This window comes from Carcharhinus amblyrhynchos, chromosome 23 (genome assembly GCF_965287045.1).
Source record: "Carcharhinus amblyrhynchos chromosome 23, sCarAmb.v2.hapA, whole genome shotgun sequence".
Lineage (NCBI taxonomy): Eukaryota > Metazoa > Chordata > Chondrichthyes > Carcharhiniformes > Carcharhinidae > Carcharhinus > Carcharhinus amblyrhynchos.
In genome coordinates, this window is record NC_137346.1 from 44,219,837 (window position 1) to 44,234,589 (window position 14,753).

General features: G+C 49.6%; 1 protein-coding gene across 6 annotated transcripts in view; it reads right to left on the reverse strand.

Annotated features, from left to right (window-relative positions):
* The window catches only part of camkk1a (calcium/calmodulin-dependent protein kinase kinase 1, alpha a), a 166,599-nt gene that overhangs the window by 51,851 nt on the left and 99,995 nt on the right, over window positions 1–14,753 (reverse strand). For all 6 annotated transcript variants that reach the window (XM_080210631.1, XM_080210626.1, XM_080210628.1 and 3 more), the window contains 2 exons: window positions 12,228–12,279; window positions 36–169 (listed from right to left, as the gene is read on the reverse strand). In XM_080210631.1, coding sequence (XP_080066757.1) covers window positions 36–169; window positions 12,228–12,279 — 186 coding nt within the window. The remainder of the gene's footprint in view (window positions 1–35; window positions 170–12,227; window positions 12,280–14,753) is intronic.

The window sequence follows — 14,753 nt, forward strand, 5'->3', positions numbered from 1 at the left end:
ATTCTTGCCCGCGGGTTTATGTCTAAGCAACTCACCTCCACCAGCTTGACGATGTTGGGATGGTCAAGTTTCTTCAGGATGGCTATTTCCTGGTACACTCTCTCCAGGGGGGCTGGGGCTTTGGGCTGTTGACTGGATGGGGACTTTGATCCTCGAGGGGGCGGACGACCTGTAGCCCAGGGCAAACAACGAGGCACCATATCAGATGAAGATAATAACTTTAATGAGCTTCCTTCAACACAGATGACCACAAACATGGCCATGCAATATCGGAGCAGTTTAATGATTATACAACACAAATGGGACCAATCTGAATAAGAAACTATGGGTTTCGTTTTGCAAAAATGAGTTCTCAGCACAGGGTCTGACTTGGCAGGAGAGCTAAGATCGTCAGGCCCAACAGGCTAAAATTTCAACCAAGATCCTTCTACGTCACTCCCCTAATAGGGCGGCACGGTAGCACAGTGGTTAGCACTGCTGCTTCACAGCTCCAGGGTCCTGGGTTCGATTCCCAGCTCGGGTCACTGTCTGTGTGGAGTTTGCACATTCTCCCCGTGTCTGCGTGGGTTTCCTCCGGTTTCCTCCCACGGTCCAAAGATGTGCGGGTTAGGTTGATTGGCCGTGCTAAGAAATTGCCCCTTAGTGTCCAGGGATGTGTAGGTTAGAGGGATTAGTGGGTATAATATGTAGGGATATGGGGGTAGGGCCTGGGTGGGATTGTGTTCGGTGCAGACTCGATGGGCCGAAGGGCCTCTTTCTGCACTGTAGGGTTCTATGCGCCAACACATTTACCAGATGCTCCTTCCAGACACTGATTGGCCTGTTGTACATTTCCAATGCGATAGCACCCTCCTGTCGCCATTTGTGTATGTGCGTATATAAATCAAAACTGGATAAAACTAGTTCAGTTGGGCAATTGAAGTAAAGTATTGATGTCACAAGTGGGCTTACATTAACACTGCAATGAAGTTACTGCGAAAATCCCCTAGTCACCACACTGGCACCTGCTCAGGTACAGTGAGGGGGAATTTAGCATAGCCAATGCACCTAATGGACTGCGGAAGGAAACCAGCGCACCCAAAGGAAACCCACACAGACATGGGGAGAATGTGCCATCTCCACACAGACGGTGACCCAAGCCGGGAATCGAACCTGGCTGATTGGAATTTTCCTGAGTTCCTCCCTCCCTTCCACTTCCTGATTTCTAATTATTCAATTCATCTGCCACCTCCTTGTTTTCTATTATCAATTCTCCAGACTCACTTGGACCAACACTCACTTTGTTAACTCTTTCCTTTTTGAAATATTTATGAAACTCTTACTGTCTGTTTTTATATTTCTGGCCTATCACTTCTTTTAATTAGTTTGCCTTTAGCCGGCTCTGTTTTCATGTCCTCATATTTGCCCATATTTAAGTTTAAAAAAATAGTCTCGGACCCACTCCTCTCTCCCTCAAATTGAGTGTAAAATCCAGTCACAGCTATTCATTACGAGATCATTAATTACTCCCATTTCGTTGTACAATACCAGGTTTGGTATAGCCTGCTGTCCATTTGGTTCCAGAACATGCCGTTCTAAGAAACTATCCCAAAAACATTCTAAGAACTTCTTTTCTAGGTCACCTTTGCCCATCTGACTTTTCCAGGGCATATGTCCCATGACTATTGCTGTCCCTTTGTGACAAGATCCAATTATTTCTTTAACCTTCCATCCTACCATGTGTTTCCCGATCAGGGGCCCTGTGCACTGCTGTGTGGTTTAAAGAATGACTGCGTTTGAATGAGTTGCAGACACTGGAAAAGTTAAAACTTGACGCATTATTGTCCATGGACGTGGCAGAATGTGACTGGGGGAACGTCAGAATTGTCTGATGATTGTCAGAATTGTCAGGTGATCAAGAAGGCGAATGGGATGTTGGCCTTTATAGCGAGGGGGATAGAATATAAAAGTAGGGAGGTCTTGCTGCAACTGTACAGGGCACTGGTGAGACCGCAGCTGGGGTACTGTGCGCAGTTTTGGTCGCCGCACTTGCGAAAGGATATATTGGCCTTGGAGGGAGTGCAGAGGAGGTTCACTGGGCTGATACTGGAGATGAGGGGGTTAGCCTATGAGGAAAGATTGAATAGACTCGTTGGAGTTTAGAAGGCTGAGGGGGGATCTTATAGAGACGTATAAGATAATGAAGGGGATGGATAGGGTAGAGGTAGAGAGATTCTTCCCGCTTAGAAAGGACAGCAGGACTAGAGGGCACAGCCTCAAAGTAAGGGGAGGGGTGCAGTTTAGATTAGAGTTGAGGAGGAACTTCTTCACTCAAAGGGTGGTGAATCTCTGGAATTCTCTGTTGAAGTGGTGGAGGCTGCCTCGCTGAATATATTTAAGCCACGGGTAGATAGGTTTCTGATAGACAGGGGGATTAAGGGTTATGGGGAGAAAGCGGGAAAGTGGAACTGATCCACTTCAGATCAGCCATGATCTTATTGAATGGCGGGGCAGGCTCGAAGGGCTAGATGGCCTACTCCTGCTCCTATTTCTTATGTTCATATGTCTGCTGAAGCCAGCTGTAGCTGAGTAAGCAGAAAGCCCTTTACCAAGGGTAGTAGTAGCAACAGTGGTATGCCAAAGGGTGTTTAGACCTACATTAGGCAGGGAGTTGGTCCTCTTCTGAAGGCACAGTGCGACATCTACAAGAAGGGTTATCCTGCTAAGGTGTATAGAGAAGATGGTAAGATGGAGAAATTGTAGGTTGGAGGATAAGGCAGTCATTGTATACATTGGCTGACCAGCACCAGATTGACGATGGTTGGTTAAGACTCATACAATGTTGAGTAGAAATTCTCAGGGCGGTCATTGTCCATGTCTTGTTGGAAGGAGCTCGGGTCCCCATGGAGGTTGACACGGGGGCATCAGTCACTGTGATTCTTGAATCACTACACCATGGAAAGTAGAATCAACTGGAGAAATTACACATGGAATCGCAAAGTTATGGAGGAGAAAAAAATCCCCATAATGCAGTGTGTTGGTTCTAGTCACATAGAAGGAAGAATGTGCAAGTTTGTCCATCATCGTAGCGACGGATGAAAAGCCAGACTTGCTGGGAAGAAATTGGGTAATGTTCGTTCCGAGAAACAGGAACAAGTCTTTCTCGCGTAGAAGTGAAATTCACAACGCAGGGAACATGATTGGCAAGTACTCTCAATAGCAAACAGGTTCAAAGATACAAGATCAAAGCATCATAGAACCCTACAGTGCAGAAAGAGGCCATTCGGCCCATTGAGTCTGTACCAAACACAATCCCACCCAGGCCCTACTCCCATATATTTACCCACTGATCTGTGGGGCGGCACAGTGGGTTAGCACTGCTGCTTCACAGCTCCAGGGTCCTGGGTTCGATTCCTGGCTCGGGTCACTGTCTGTGTGGAGTTTGCACATTCGCCTCGTGTCTGCTTGGGTTTCCTCCGGGTGCTCCGGTTTCCTCCCACAGTCCAAAGATGTGTGGGTTAGGTTGATTGGCCGTGCTAAGAAATTGCCCCTTAGAATCGAGGATGTAGGTTAGAGGGATTAGTGGGTATAACATGTAGGGATATGGGGGTAGGGCCTGGATGGGATTGTGTTCAGTGTAGACTCGATGGGCCGAAGGGCCTCTTTCTGCACTGTAGGGTTCTATGATTCTATGAATCCTTCCAACCTACGCATCTTAGGACACTAAGGGGCAATTTCTTAGCATGGCCAATCAACCTAACCCGCACATCTTTGGACTGTGGGAGGAAACTGGAGGAAACCCACGCAGACACGAGGAGAATGTGCAAACTCCATACAGACAGTGACCCGAGCTGGGAATTGAACCCAGGTCCCTGGAGCCGTGAAGCAGCAGTGCTAACCGTTGTGGTACCCTGCCGCCCAGTACGGGTTTAGATGAACACAAGATCAGTTTTTTGCAGGCCTTCATCATCTATTACTTTCTGTTCTGAACAGGGCAACAACTGGAAAGACTCACGAGTGAGAATATTGGCCCAAATTTTCTCATCAATATCCGAGACTCAGAGACAATCGTGAGGAGCAGGGAAATTGCCAATCAGAAACATCCCGGCAATTCCGAAGGAGAAGTCCGTGTGTCAGGACCTGCACAGGGTCCCGATGCGCATCTCAAACATTCGCCCAGTCTTCACGATCCTGCTGAAGATTTGGTTCATCGACTCTAATGTAGACCAGAGCAATCGGGGCTCCCTCCATTGTGGGTTGTACCAAAGTCAGAGCATAGTGCAAGAAGGTGGGGAGGGGTAGTGAGGTAACTGCAGATCAAGTATTGGTATTGGGAAATAATCCACCCCAGACCCTGCCACCATGGGGCTCTGTTCACAATGTTGTCAGGAGGCCAGATCTTTCAAACTTAGGTATGACAAATGCCTGTCTGTGACTTGATGAGTCTATTCATAAAAACTTCTGCAGTTTCACAAACCGCCATTTCTTAAGCCCTCAGAACTTTTCAAGGATGCTGAGCCAAATATTGCAAGGATTGCATTGTACAAGCAATGTCGATTAAGACAGCATGGGATGCTTGTCTTGTACAGAGCAGATGCTGTGATCTCTCACCTGCTCACCGGGGGACAGAGGACACCTCCTCCAAGCCCCACAAGGAATCCTTGCTTGGAGGAAGGGGAGGGAGGGGAGAGAGGGGAGGGAGGGGGGACAGTGGTTGCAGAGAGCACAGGTAAGAGAGACCCAAGTTCCTGGGTTCGATTCCCGGCTCGGGTCACTGTCTGTGCGGAGTTTGCACATTCTCCTCGTGTCTGCGTGGGTTTCCTCCGGGTGCTCCGGTTTCCTCCCACAGTCCAAAGATGTGCGGGTTAGGTTGATTGGCCGTGCTAAAATTGCCCCTTAAGTGCCCTGGGATGCTTAGGTTAGAGGGATTAGCGGGTATAACATGTAGGGGTGGGATTCTGGTCGGTGCAGACTCGATGGGCCGAAGGGCCTCATTCTGCACTGTGGAGTTCCTGTGATTCTATGATGATTTTAAGTTTCCTTCCGCATTCCCTTTGCTCCCAGTGATCAACATTCCTGGTATTCCTGTGAGATTGAGTTGAGGTTGGGCCTGGTTTATGATAATGAGGCCCGGGAGTTTAATATTCGAAGAGTTTTGTTGGTGAATACTAATGGACCATGAACCTCTCACCCAGAGTTAAAATTGGCTTTCCTGTGTTTGGGAATGGATTTTCCAATAGGAAATCATGGGGGGACGGGGTGAGGTGGGAGGGGAACCGGTATTTCCCCCTTCTCCTATCTCATGTGGGTTGCAGCTCTACCCAAACACAGACCCACATCAATCCTCGCGTGTAGCCCCAGGAATCCTTGGGGGCAATGGAAACGGAGTGGAGGCCATTCCTGACCTTGCGCCCAAACCTTCCAAGGGCGTAGGTCAGCCGTCAAAATTCTACAAGGTCAGTGCTCAGGCAGCTGCTCTGAAAAGGCTACCAGCATTCCAGGACCAGGTGACAGTGAGCGGGAATACAAGCCAGTTTTATAATCCTCCCTCCCCAGTGTGATACCTTATGTGTAGATATTATTAGAGGCAAACTAACTGTGCTGTCGAACAGGGCAGTTAAACCCATCCTGTCAAATCATCTCAGGCATCCCCAAGGTCCATCTGCATTCAGGAAAGATTTTACATCAACCTGCAACGCTGCCCCATCATTGTTAACTCCATCCGTTTGTTCTCCGTTTTCCAGTTACCACTTTCATGGGAGAAGGCTGGAAAACCTCAGCAGGTCTGGCAGCATCTGCGAGGAGTGGAACGAGCTGACGTTTCCAGTCCCGATGACCCTCTGTACTGACGGCAAAGCTGAGTCCAGATGACAAAGAGTCACCTGGACTGGAAACATCAGATCTTTCCTCTCCTGGCAGATGCTGCCAGACCTGCCGAGCTTTTCCAGAGTTTTCTCTTTTGATTTCAGATTCCAACATCCGCAGTAATTTGCTTTTACTGTGGGGGCGGCACAGGGGATTAGCGCTGCTGCTTCACAGCTCCAGGGTCCTGGGTTCGAATCCCGGCTCGGCTCACCGTCTGTGTGGAGTTTGCACATTCTCCCCGTGTCTGCGTGGGTTTCCTCCGGGTGCTCCGGTTTCCTCCCACAGTCCAAAGACGTGCGGGTTGGGTTGATTGGCCGTGCTAAGAAATTGCCCCTTAGTGTCCAGGGGTGTGTAGGTTAGAGGGGATTAGTGGATGGGATATGGGGGTAGGGCCTGGGTGGGATTGGGTTCGGCGCAGACTCGATGGGCTGAAAGGCCTCCTTCTGCACTGTAGGGTTCTACGATTTAACCATTTTGACGGGGCTGTTCCCTCTCTCTCTGCCTGGGTGTTTATTCCTGACTCCAGGATTAAATTCGGGCTCTCTGCACAATCTTCATTTCGGAATTCACTGTCGCCTGACCCGCACCAAGTTGAGTTCTCCCCCTTTGTCACAATGGTTCGATGTAGGTCAGTGAGCTGTGGCCTCTGGTGCCACCACTCAGAGATCAACAGATAGCGGGAGTAAGTGTGTGCCAGTGTCCCCGGAACAGTCTGGGTGCAATTTCCGAAACCCGCTTCACTTTTAATCTCTTCACATCAATCTTGTGCGAGAGAGAAGCCGATTTTTCTAAAAGAAACCTGCCAGTAATGTTTGGAGCTTGATTTAAGATTTTTTTTTAAAGTGCATTTTGTGTGATTCCTTTGGTGACAGATGCTGATTGCTGGAACACTTCCAACAGGCGCTGGTTTCCATCTCCCGCTGTGCCGTGTTTGCTAATGTTTTGAGATTGCAACCTGATCACAAACATTCATCAGTCCAACTCGAGGCTGGCAGCTGTCTGGAGGTTAAAATCTGAGCAATGCACATCCAGCTAAGGAATGACAGCCTACCCATCAAGTACGTCAAAACAAAACGGGGCTGTGCGGCTCCGAGACTGCAGTGACAGTTTGCTAGCGTTCCTGACGGATTCCCCTGAGACTGGATCTTTCCAGTGGACGAGAGCGGCGCGACGGTTACCACTGCTGCCTCCGGGATCCGAGGTCAATTCCAGCCTCGGGGAGTTTGCACATTCTCCCCGTATCTGCGTGGGTTTCCTCCGGGTGCCCCGGTTTCCTACCCACACTCCAAAGATGTGCGGGTTAGCTTGATTGGCCGTGCTATATCACTCAGGGGGATTAGCAGCATAAATGAGGGTTACGGGAATAGGGTGGGATTGTGGTCAGTACAGACTTAGTGGGCCAAATGGCCTCCTTCTATACAATAGGGATTGTATGAGACAGAGGGCAAAGGTGCTGTGTAAGATTAATATCAGCCTAGAGCCGTCCTCAGTCAATCTAAAAGAAAGATTTGCATTTACATAGCATCAGATGGCACCTCCGACAGTGCAGCACTCCCTCAGTACTATTACTATTAGAAATAATAGTAGGAGGGATTACTATTTAAAAGGCGAAAAGCTGCAGCATGCTACGGTGCAGAGGGACCTGGGGGTCCCTGTGCACGAGTCGCAAAAACCCAGTCTGCAGGTGCAGCAGGTGATCAGGAAGGCGAATGGGATACTGGCCTTCATAGCGAGGGGGATTGAATATAAAAGTAGGGAGGTCTTGCTGCAACTGTACAGGGCACTGGTGAGGCCGCAGCTGGAGTACTGTGTGCAGTTTTGGTCGCCGCACTTGCGCAAGGATATATTGGCCTTGGAGGGAGTGCAGAGGAGGTTCACTAGGCTGATACCGGAGATGAGGGGGTTGGACTATGAACAGAGAATAAATAGACTGGGTCTGTACTCGTTGGAGTTTAGAAGGATGAGGGGGGATCTTATAGAGACGTATAAGATAATGAAGGGGATGGATAGGGTAGAGTTAGAGAGATTCTTCCCGCTCAGAAAGGATAGCAGGACTAGAGGGCACAACCTCAAGATAAGGGGGGGACAGTTTAGATCAGAGTTGAGGAGGAACTTCTTCACTCAAAGGGTGGTGAATCTCTGGAATTCTCTGCCCGTTGAAGTGGTGGAGGCTACCTCGCTTAGTATATTTAAGTCGCGGGTAGATAGGTTTCTGATAGACAGGGGAATTAAGGGGAGAAAGCGGGAAAGTGGAACTGATCCACTTCAGATCAGCTATGATCTTATTGAATGGCGGGGCAGGCTCGAAGGGCTAGATGGCCTACTCCTGCTCCTATTTCTTATGTTCTTATGGTACTGCACTGGAACACCAGCTGAGGTTACACTCTGATTTCCGATCTGCGTACATTTCTCCTTCAGCAGTTGCTCCTGTCGACAGTCAGAGTGACTCCCCCGCGTGGGAGAATGATTCAGTTTGCCCTACGCCAAAGTTGCTTTTTATTCACTTTCAGGGGTCGCTGGCTGGGCTACGTTTATTAACCATTTCTAGTTCCCCTCGAGAAGGTTTGGTGGTGAGCTACCTTCTGAAACAATTGTGCTGTTCGGGAGGTGGGGGGGTTTCCAGAATTTTGCCCCAGTGACAGTGAAGGAACAGCGGATATATTTCCAAGTCAGGATGGTGAACAGCTTGGAGGGGAAACTGCAGGTCATGGTAGTCTCATATATCTGCTGCCCTTGTCCTTCTGGTCATCGCATTACAGGAAGGATGTGGAAGCTATTGAGAGGGTGCAGAGGAGATTTACAAGGATGTTGCCTGGATTGGGAGGCATGCCTTATGAGGATAGGTTGAGGGAGCTGGGACTCTTCTCCCTGGAGAGACGAAGGATGAGAGGTGACCTGATAGAGGTTTATAAGATGTTGAGAGGAATAGATAGGGTGGATTCTCGGAGGCTATTTCCCAGGGCTGAAATGGTCGCTACGAGAGGACACAGGTTTAAGGTGCTGGGGAGCAGGTACAGAGGAGATGTCAGGGGTAAGTTTTTCACTCAAGAGGGTGGTGAGTGAGTGGAATCGGCTGCCGTCGGTGGTGGTGGAGACAAAGTCTTTTAAGAGACTTCTGGATGAGTGCACGGGACTTAATAGGATTGAGGGTTATAGGTAAGCCTAGTAGGTAGGGATATGATCGGCGCAACTTGTGGGCTGAAGGGCCTGTTTGTGCTGTAGTTTTTCTATGTTCTATGATAGAGAAGGTGCTGCTGAAGGAGCCTGGGTGCAGTGCATCTTGTAGATGGTCCACTGCCACTGTTCATCGGTGGAGGGAGTGTGAATGTTTAATGCAGTCGGTGGAATCTGGCCCTCTGCTTTGTCCTGGATAGTGTTAAGCTTCTTGAGTGTTGTACTCATCCAGGCAAGGGGAGAACGTTCCATCACACTTGTGCCTTGTAGATGCTGGACAGGCTTTGGGAGGTCAGGAGGTGAGTTATACCTGCACTCTGGCCCAGTCTTGTAGCCACAGTATTTATATGGCTAGTCCAGTTCAGTCAATGTGTAACCCCAAGGATGTTGACAGTGAGGGATTCAGTGATATTAATGCCACTGAATGTCAGGGGGAGGGAGTTAGATCCTCTCTTGCTGGAGATGGTCACTGCCCAGCACTGGTGCAGTGTGACTGTTCCTTGCATCTTTTGTGGATATTGTCTTGCTGCATTGGGACCTGGGCTGCTTCAGTATCTGAGGAGTTGCGAACGGCGCTGAACATTGTGCAATCATCAGCAAACATCCCCACTTCTGACCTTACGACACTGATGAAGCAATGAGCAACCCCCTAGGTTGGGTCTGGAATACTACCCTGAGGAACTTCTGCTCACAGTGATGCCTTGGAGCCGAGGTGATTGACCTCCAACCACCTTCCCTTGTAGAAGGTGTGACTCCAACGGGCGGCACGGTAGCACAGTGGGTTAGCACTGCTGCTTCACAGCTCCAGGGTCCTGGGTTCGATTCCCGGCTCGGGTTCACTGTCTGTGTGGAGTTTGCACATTCTCCTCGTGTCTGCGTGGGTTTGCTCCGGGTGCTCCGGTTTCCTCCCACAGTCCAAAGATGTGCGGGTTAGGTTGATTGGCCGTGCTAAGAAATTGCCCCTTAGTGTCCAGGGGTGAGTAGGTTAGAGGGATTAGTGGGTATAATATGAAGGGATATGGGGGTAGGGCCTGGGTGGGATTGTATTCGGTGCAGACTCGATGGGCCGAAGGGCTTCTTTCTGTGCTGTAGGGTTTCTATGATTCTATGAAATGCCCAGATAAGAAATAGCATATACACAGTGAGTGGTTGCCTGGGAAACAAGTGTATACTCAAAGCTAGTTATCCGACTGCTCACTCATGCTCGACTGGTTATTGACGGTGAGACAGATTACTTATGGTTTGATCAGACACTGACCCTGTCATTGTTCCAAAGCAACTAGTTACTCAGTGTAATGGTTGACTGGTTGCTGGTGTGATTGCTAGGCAGCAGGGTGTAACAGTGGTTGGCTCTGGGGCATTGGGTCAGGATTGGGTAAGATGCTCGTTCAGAGGGTCAGTGCAGACTCGACGGCCCGAATGGTCTTAGAATAGAATCATAAAAATCAATCATCGAATCCCTCCAGTGCAGAAGGAGGCCATTCAGCCCATCGAGCCTGCACTGACAACAATCCAGGCCCTATCCCCGTAACCCCATGTATTTACCCTGTTAAACCCCTCACACTAAATTCCAATCCTGCACGTCTTTGGACAGTGGGAGGAAACCGGAGAAATGGGGGGTGGGGGGGGTGTGCTGTGGAGGAGGAGGGTGATGGTGGTGGCACACTAACAGTGAGTCACAGCTAGAACTGAACCCGGGTCCCTGGCGCCGTAAGGCAGCAGTTTAGCGTACTGCAGGGATTCTACGGTTCTATGGTTCCACGGTTACTGGCTGACTAGTTATTTGTGGTGTGACCGGTTACTAACTGACTGGCTAGTGATGCTGTGACTGGTCAGTTTATTTATTTATGTTGCGAGTAGGCTTACATTAACGCGGCAATCAAGTTACTGTGAAAATCCTCTAGTCGCCACACTCTGGTGCCTGTTCGCGCACACTGTGGGAGAATTTAGAATGGTGAATGCGCCCTAACCAGCATGTCTTACTAATTGTGGAAGGAAACCAGAGCACCCAGAGGAAACCCAAGCAGACACAGGGAGAATTGAACCCGGGTCCCTGGCACTGTGAGGCAGCAGTGCTAATTACTGTTGCGGCGGGGCTGGTCAGTTGCAGTGGGGCTGGTTAGTTACAATGAGGCTGGTTAGTTACATTGGGACTGGTCAGTCGCAGTGGGGCTGGTCAGTCGCAGTGGGGCTGGTCAGTCGCATTGGGGCTGGTCAGTCGCGGCGGGGCTGGTCAGTCGCGGCGGGGCTGGTCAGTCGCGGCGGGGCTGGTCAGTCGCGGCGGGGCTGGTCAGTCGCGGCGGGGCTGGTCAGTCGCGGCGGGGCTGGTCAGTCGCAGTGGGGCTGGTCAGTCGCAGTGGGGCTGGTCAGTCGCAGTGGGGCTGGTCAGTCGCAGTGGGGCTGGTCAGTCGCATTGGGACTGGTCAGTCGCAGTGGGGCTGGTCAGTCGCAGTGGGGCTGGTCAGTCGCAGTGGGACTGGTCAGTCGCATTGGGACTGGTCAGTCGCATTGGGACTGGTCAGTCGCACTGGGGCTGGTCAGTCGCATTGGGGCTGGTCAGTCGCAGTGGGGCTGGTCAGTCGCAGTGAGGCTGGTCAGTCGCAGTGGGGCTGGTCAGTCGCAGTGGGGCTGGTCAGTCGCAGTGGGGCTGGTCAGTCGCAGTGGGGCTGGTCAGTCGCATTGGGGCTGGTCAGTCGCATTGGGGCTGGTCAGTCGCAGTGGGACTGGTCAGTCGCATTGGGACTGGTCAGTCGCATTGGGACTGGTCAGTCGCAGTGGGACTGGTCAGTCGCATTGGGACTGGTCAGTTGCAGTGGGACTGGTCAGTTGTATTGGGACTGGTCAGTCGCAGTGGGGCTGGTCAGTCGCAGTGGGGCTGGTCAGTTACACTAAGGTTCCTTGCAGTTTGAGCGTTTTTTTCCCAGTTTAACCCGGGTATACGATGTGTTGGTATTAACCATCATTATCAGACTGATAGGATTTTACATTATTCCTCTACTCGTGAAGCTCCCACACTCAGCTGCAGGTACTGTGAGAAATCCATTACTCATTCAGAGACAGCGACATGAAAAGGCCCTTTGATCCTATTCTGTGACACCCGCCTATCTGTATGCTAAACGCTGCAATCAAAACACCAAGCACCGAGAATTAGGCAAATTGTGTCAGAATGGAATCTCATTGAGAAACCCAAGCTCACAGGTAATACTTACGTGGAAATCCGTACTGTTTCATCAGCTTCTTTTTAGAAAGGACCTTCATAGCCTGGAGAGGGAGAGAGAGAGAATCCCTGTTAACAATATGGATCAGTCCCACATTACCAAACCTCCCCTCTCCTTGAATATTGAAGCCAGGTTACAACATTCAGGCAAACAAATGCACTGTATCAGTTAAACACAGTAAGAAGTCTCACAACACTCTGCACTGTTTGCAATCCACAGACATGTAGATTTGCAAAGGTTTATTTGAGATTCTTATGAATAAAGTATATTTTTGGGAAAAAAATCTGTTCTTTGCGTGCCAGTCTAAGAAATAATGGCACACAGTAAATTCTGAGGCATGTATATAGTTTTAAGTTTTGAAATGTTACGACTGTAATTTGTATAGAACTGTAAAAAAAAGTTTTAATTCTGCACTGTTTGCGATTCATAGACGGGTAGATTTGCAATGGCGTATTTGAGACTTTGATGAATAAAGTATATTTTTGACAAAAAGAAGTCTCACCACACCAGGTTAAAGTCCAACAGGTTTATTTGGTAGAAAAATCCACGAGCTTTCGGAGCTTTTCTCTTTCGAGTTATCTCACCTGACGAAGGAGCAGCGCTCCGAAAGCTAGTGGCATTTACTACCAAATAAACCTGTTGGACTTTAACCTGGTGTTGTGAGACTTCTTACTGTGTTTACCCCAGTCCAACGCTGGCATCTCCACATCAGTTAAATGCACACAGCAAGCACTGGTACAGAACTGCCTGGGCTTTAGAAGTTTAGTTATTAGTCGCAAGTAGGCTGACATTAACACTGCAACGAAGTTATTGTGAAAATCTGTGATAATCTGTAGTAATTCTGTGACTGTTTAAACGTATCGAGGCCTCAGAATCCACTGGTTATTGAGGGTGAAATTGGTTACTGGTGCACCGCTGACACTAACCACACCAAAGGTGGCTGAGGTCAAGGGACAAGGCCAGATGTTTCGTTGGGTTTTTGGTGCTGTGGGAATCTGACAGTGTCCTCCCCCGTTATCAGGCATGGCGGAGAGTCGACCAAATCCTAATACTTTCCAAACACACTCCTGGGCCAGGCCCCAGCCTCCAACCAAACTCTCGACCTCCCTCTCCCCCTACGTTCTACAATCTCTTCGACCAAGCTCACTCAACCAAGTATCTGCTGACGTGACTCAGCCTCAGATTTTTGAGGGATAAGGAAGCACGCCGGGAGATTTTACTGGGTTAGAGGCGCTATATCAATGCAAGTTGTTGTTATCCCAGCACAGATGGTGACTTGCGCCGATTTTGGGTACGGTTGCACGGGAAGCGAGTTAGCTGCTAGGGTACATTGTTTTGGATTTCAGGCACGTAACCTCAATCCACACAGCCCACACATATAAAAAAAATCTCAAGTCCTTTTCTGATTAAGTTGCTTCCCTGACTCAGAAACCATTGATGCACAGCACAGGGAGAGGGGTTGTCTTCATTAGAAACACAGCAGGGATCCAGGCAGTGAGAATGGAGCTTGACAAATGTTCAGTCTCTTCAATGCTCCACAAGTTAAGGACATAAGAAATAGGAGCAGGAGTCGGCCATCTAGCCCTTCGAGCCTGCCCCGCCATTCAATAAGATCATGGCTGATCTGAAGTGGCTCAGTTCCACTTTCCCGTTTTCTCCCCTTAATCCCCCTGTCTATCAGAAACCTATCTACCCGTGACTTAAATATATTTAGCGAGGCAGCCTCCACCACTTCAACGGGCAGAGAATTCCAGAGATTCACCACCCTTTGAGTGAAGAAGTTTCTCCTCAACTCCGATCTAAACTGCCCCCCCCCCTTATCTTGAGGTTGTGTCCTCTAGTCCTGCTGTCCTTTCTAAGCGGGAAGAATCTCTCTACCTCTTATTTAGGGGTGACATGGTAGCACAGTGGGTTAGCACTGCTGTTTCACAGCTCCAGGGTGCTGGGTTCGATTCCCGGCTCGGGTCACTGTCTGCGTGGACTTTGCACATTCTCCTCGTGTCTGCGTGGGTTTTCCTCCGGGTGCTCCGGTTTCCTCCCACAGTCCAAAGATGTGCGGGTTAGGTTGATTGGCCGTGCTAAGAAATTGCCCCTTAGTGCGCAGGGATGTGTAGGTTAGAGGGATTAGTGGGTATAATATGTAGGGATATGGGGGTAGGGCCTGGGTGGGATTGTGTTCGGTGCAGACTCGATGGGCCGAAGGGCCTCTTTCTGCCCTGTTGGGTTCTATGATTCTAAAGGGGTGTCCCTTCACTCTCGAGTTCCAGCCTCTCCCACTAGTGGAAACATCCTCTCCACATATTTAAGGGTCATTAGCATTGGGGCGTCCCTGGTAATGTAAATGGGTATAGTATGATAATAATGTTTTTTCTCTTTTCATTCACAGGTTTTAAGTCGGTCCGCCTCGTGTCCAACGAGGGGCATACACGTGATGGGTCGTACTGGGGCTGCTCTTGGTTGTTCGAGATTGGCCTAGTGCTTCATGTCGTTAGTGTGTGATTAAACTGGACCAGATAC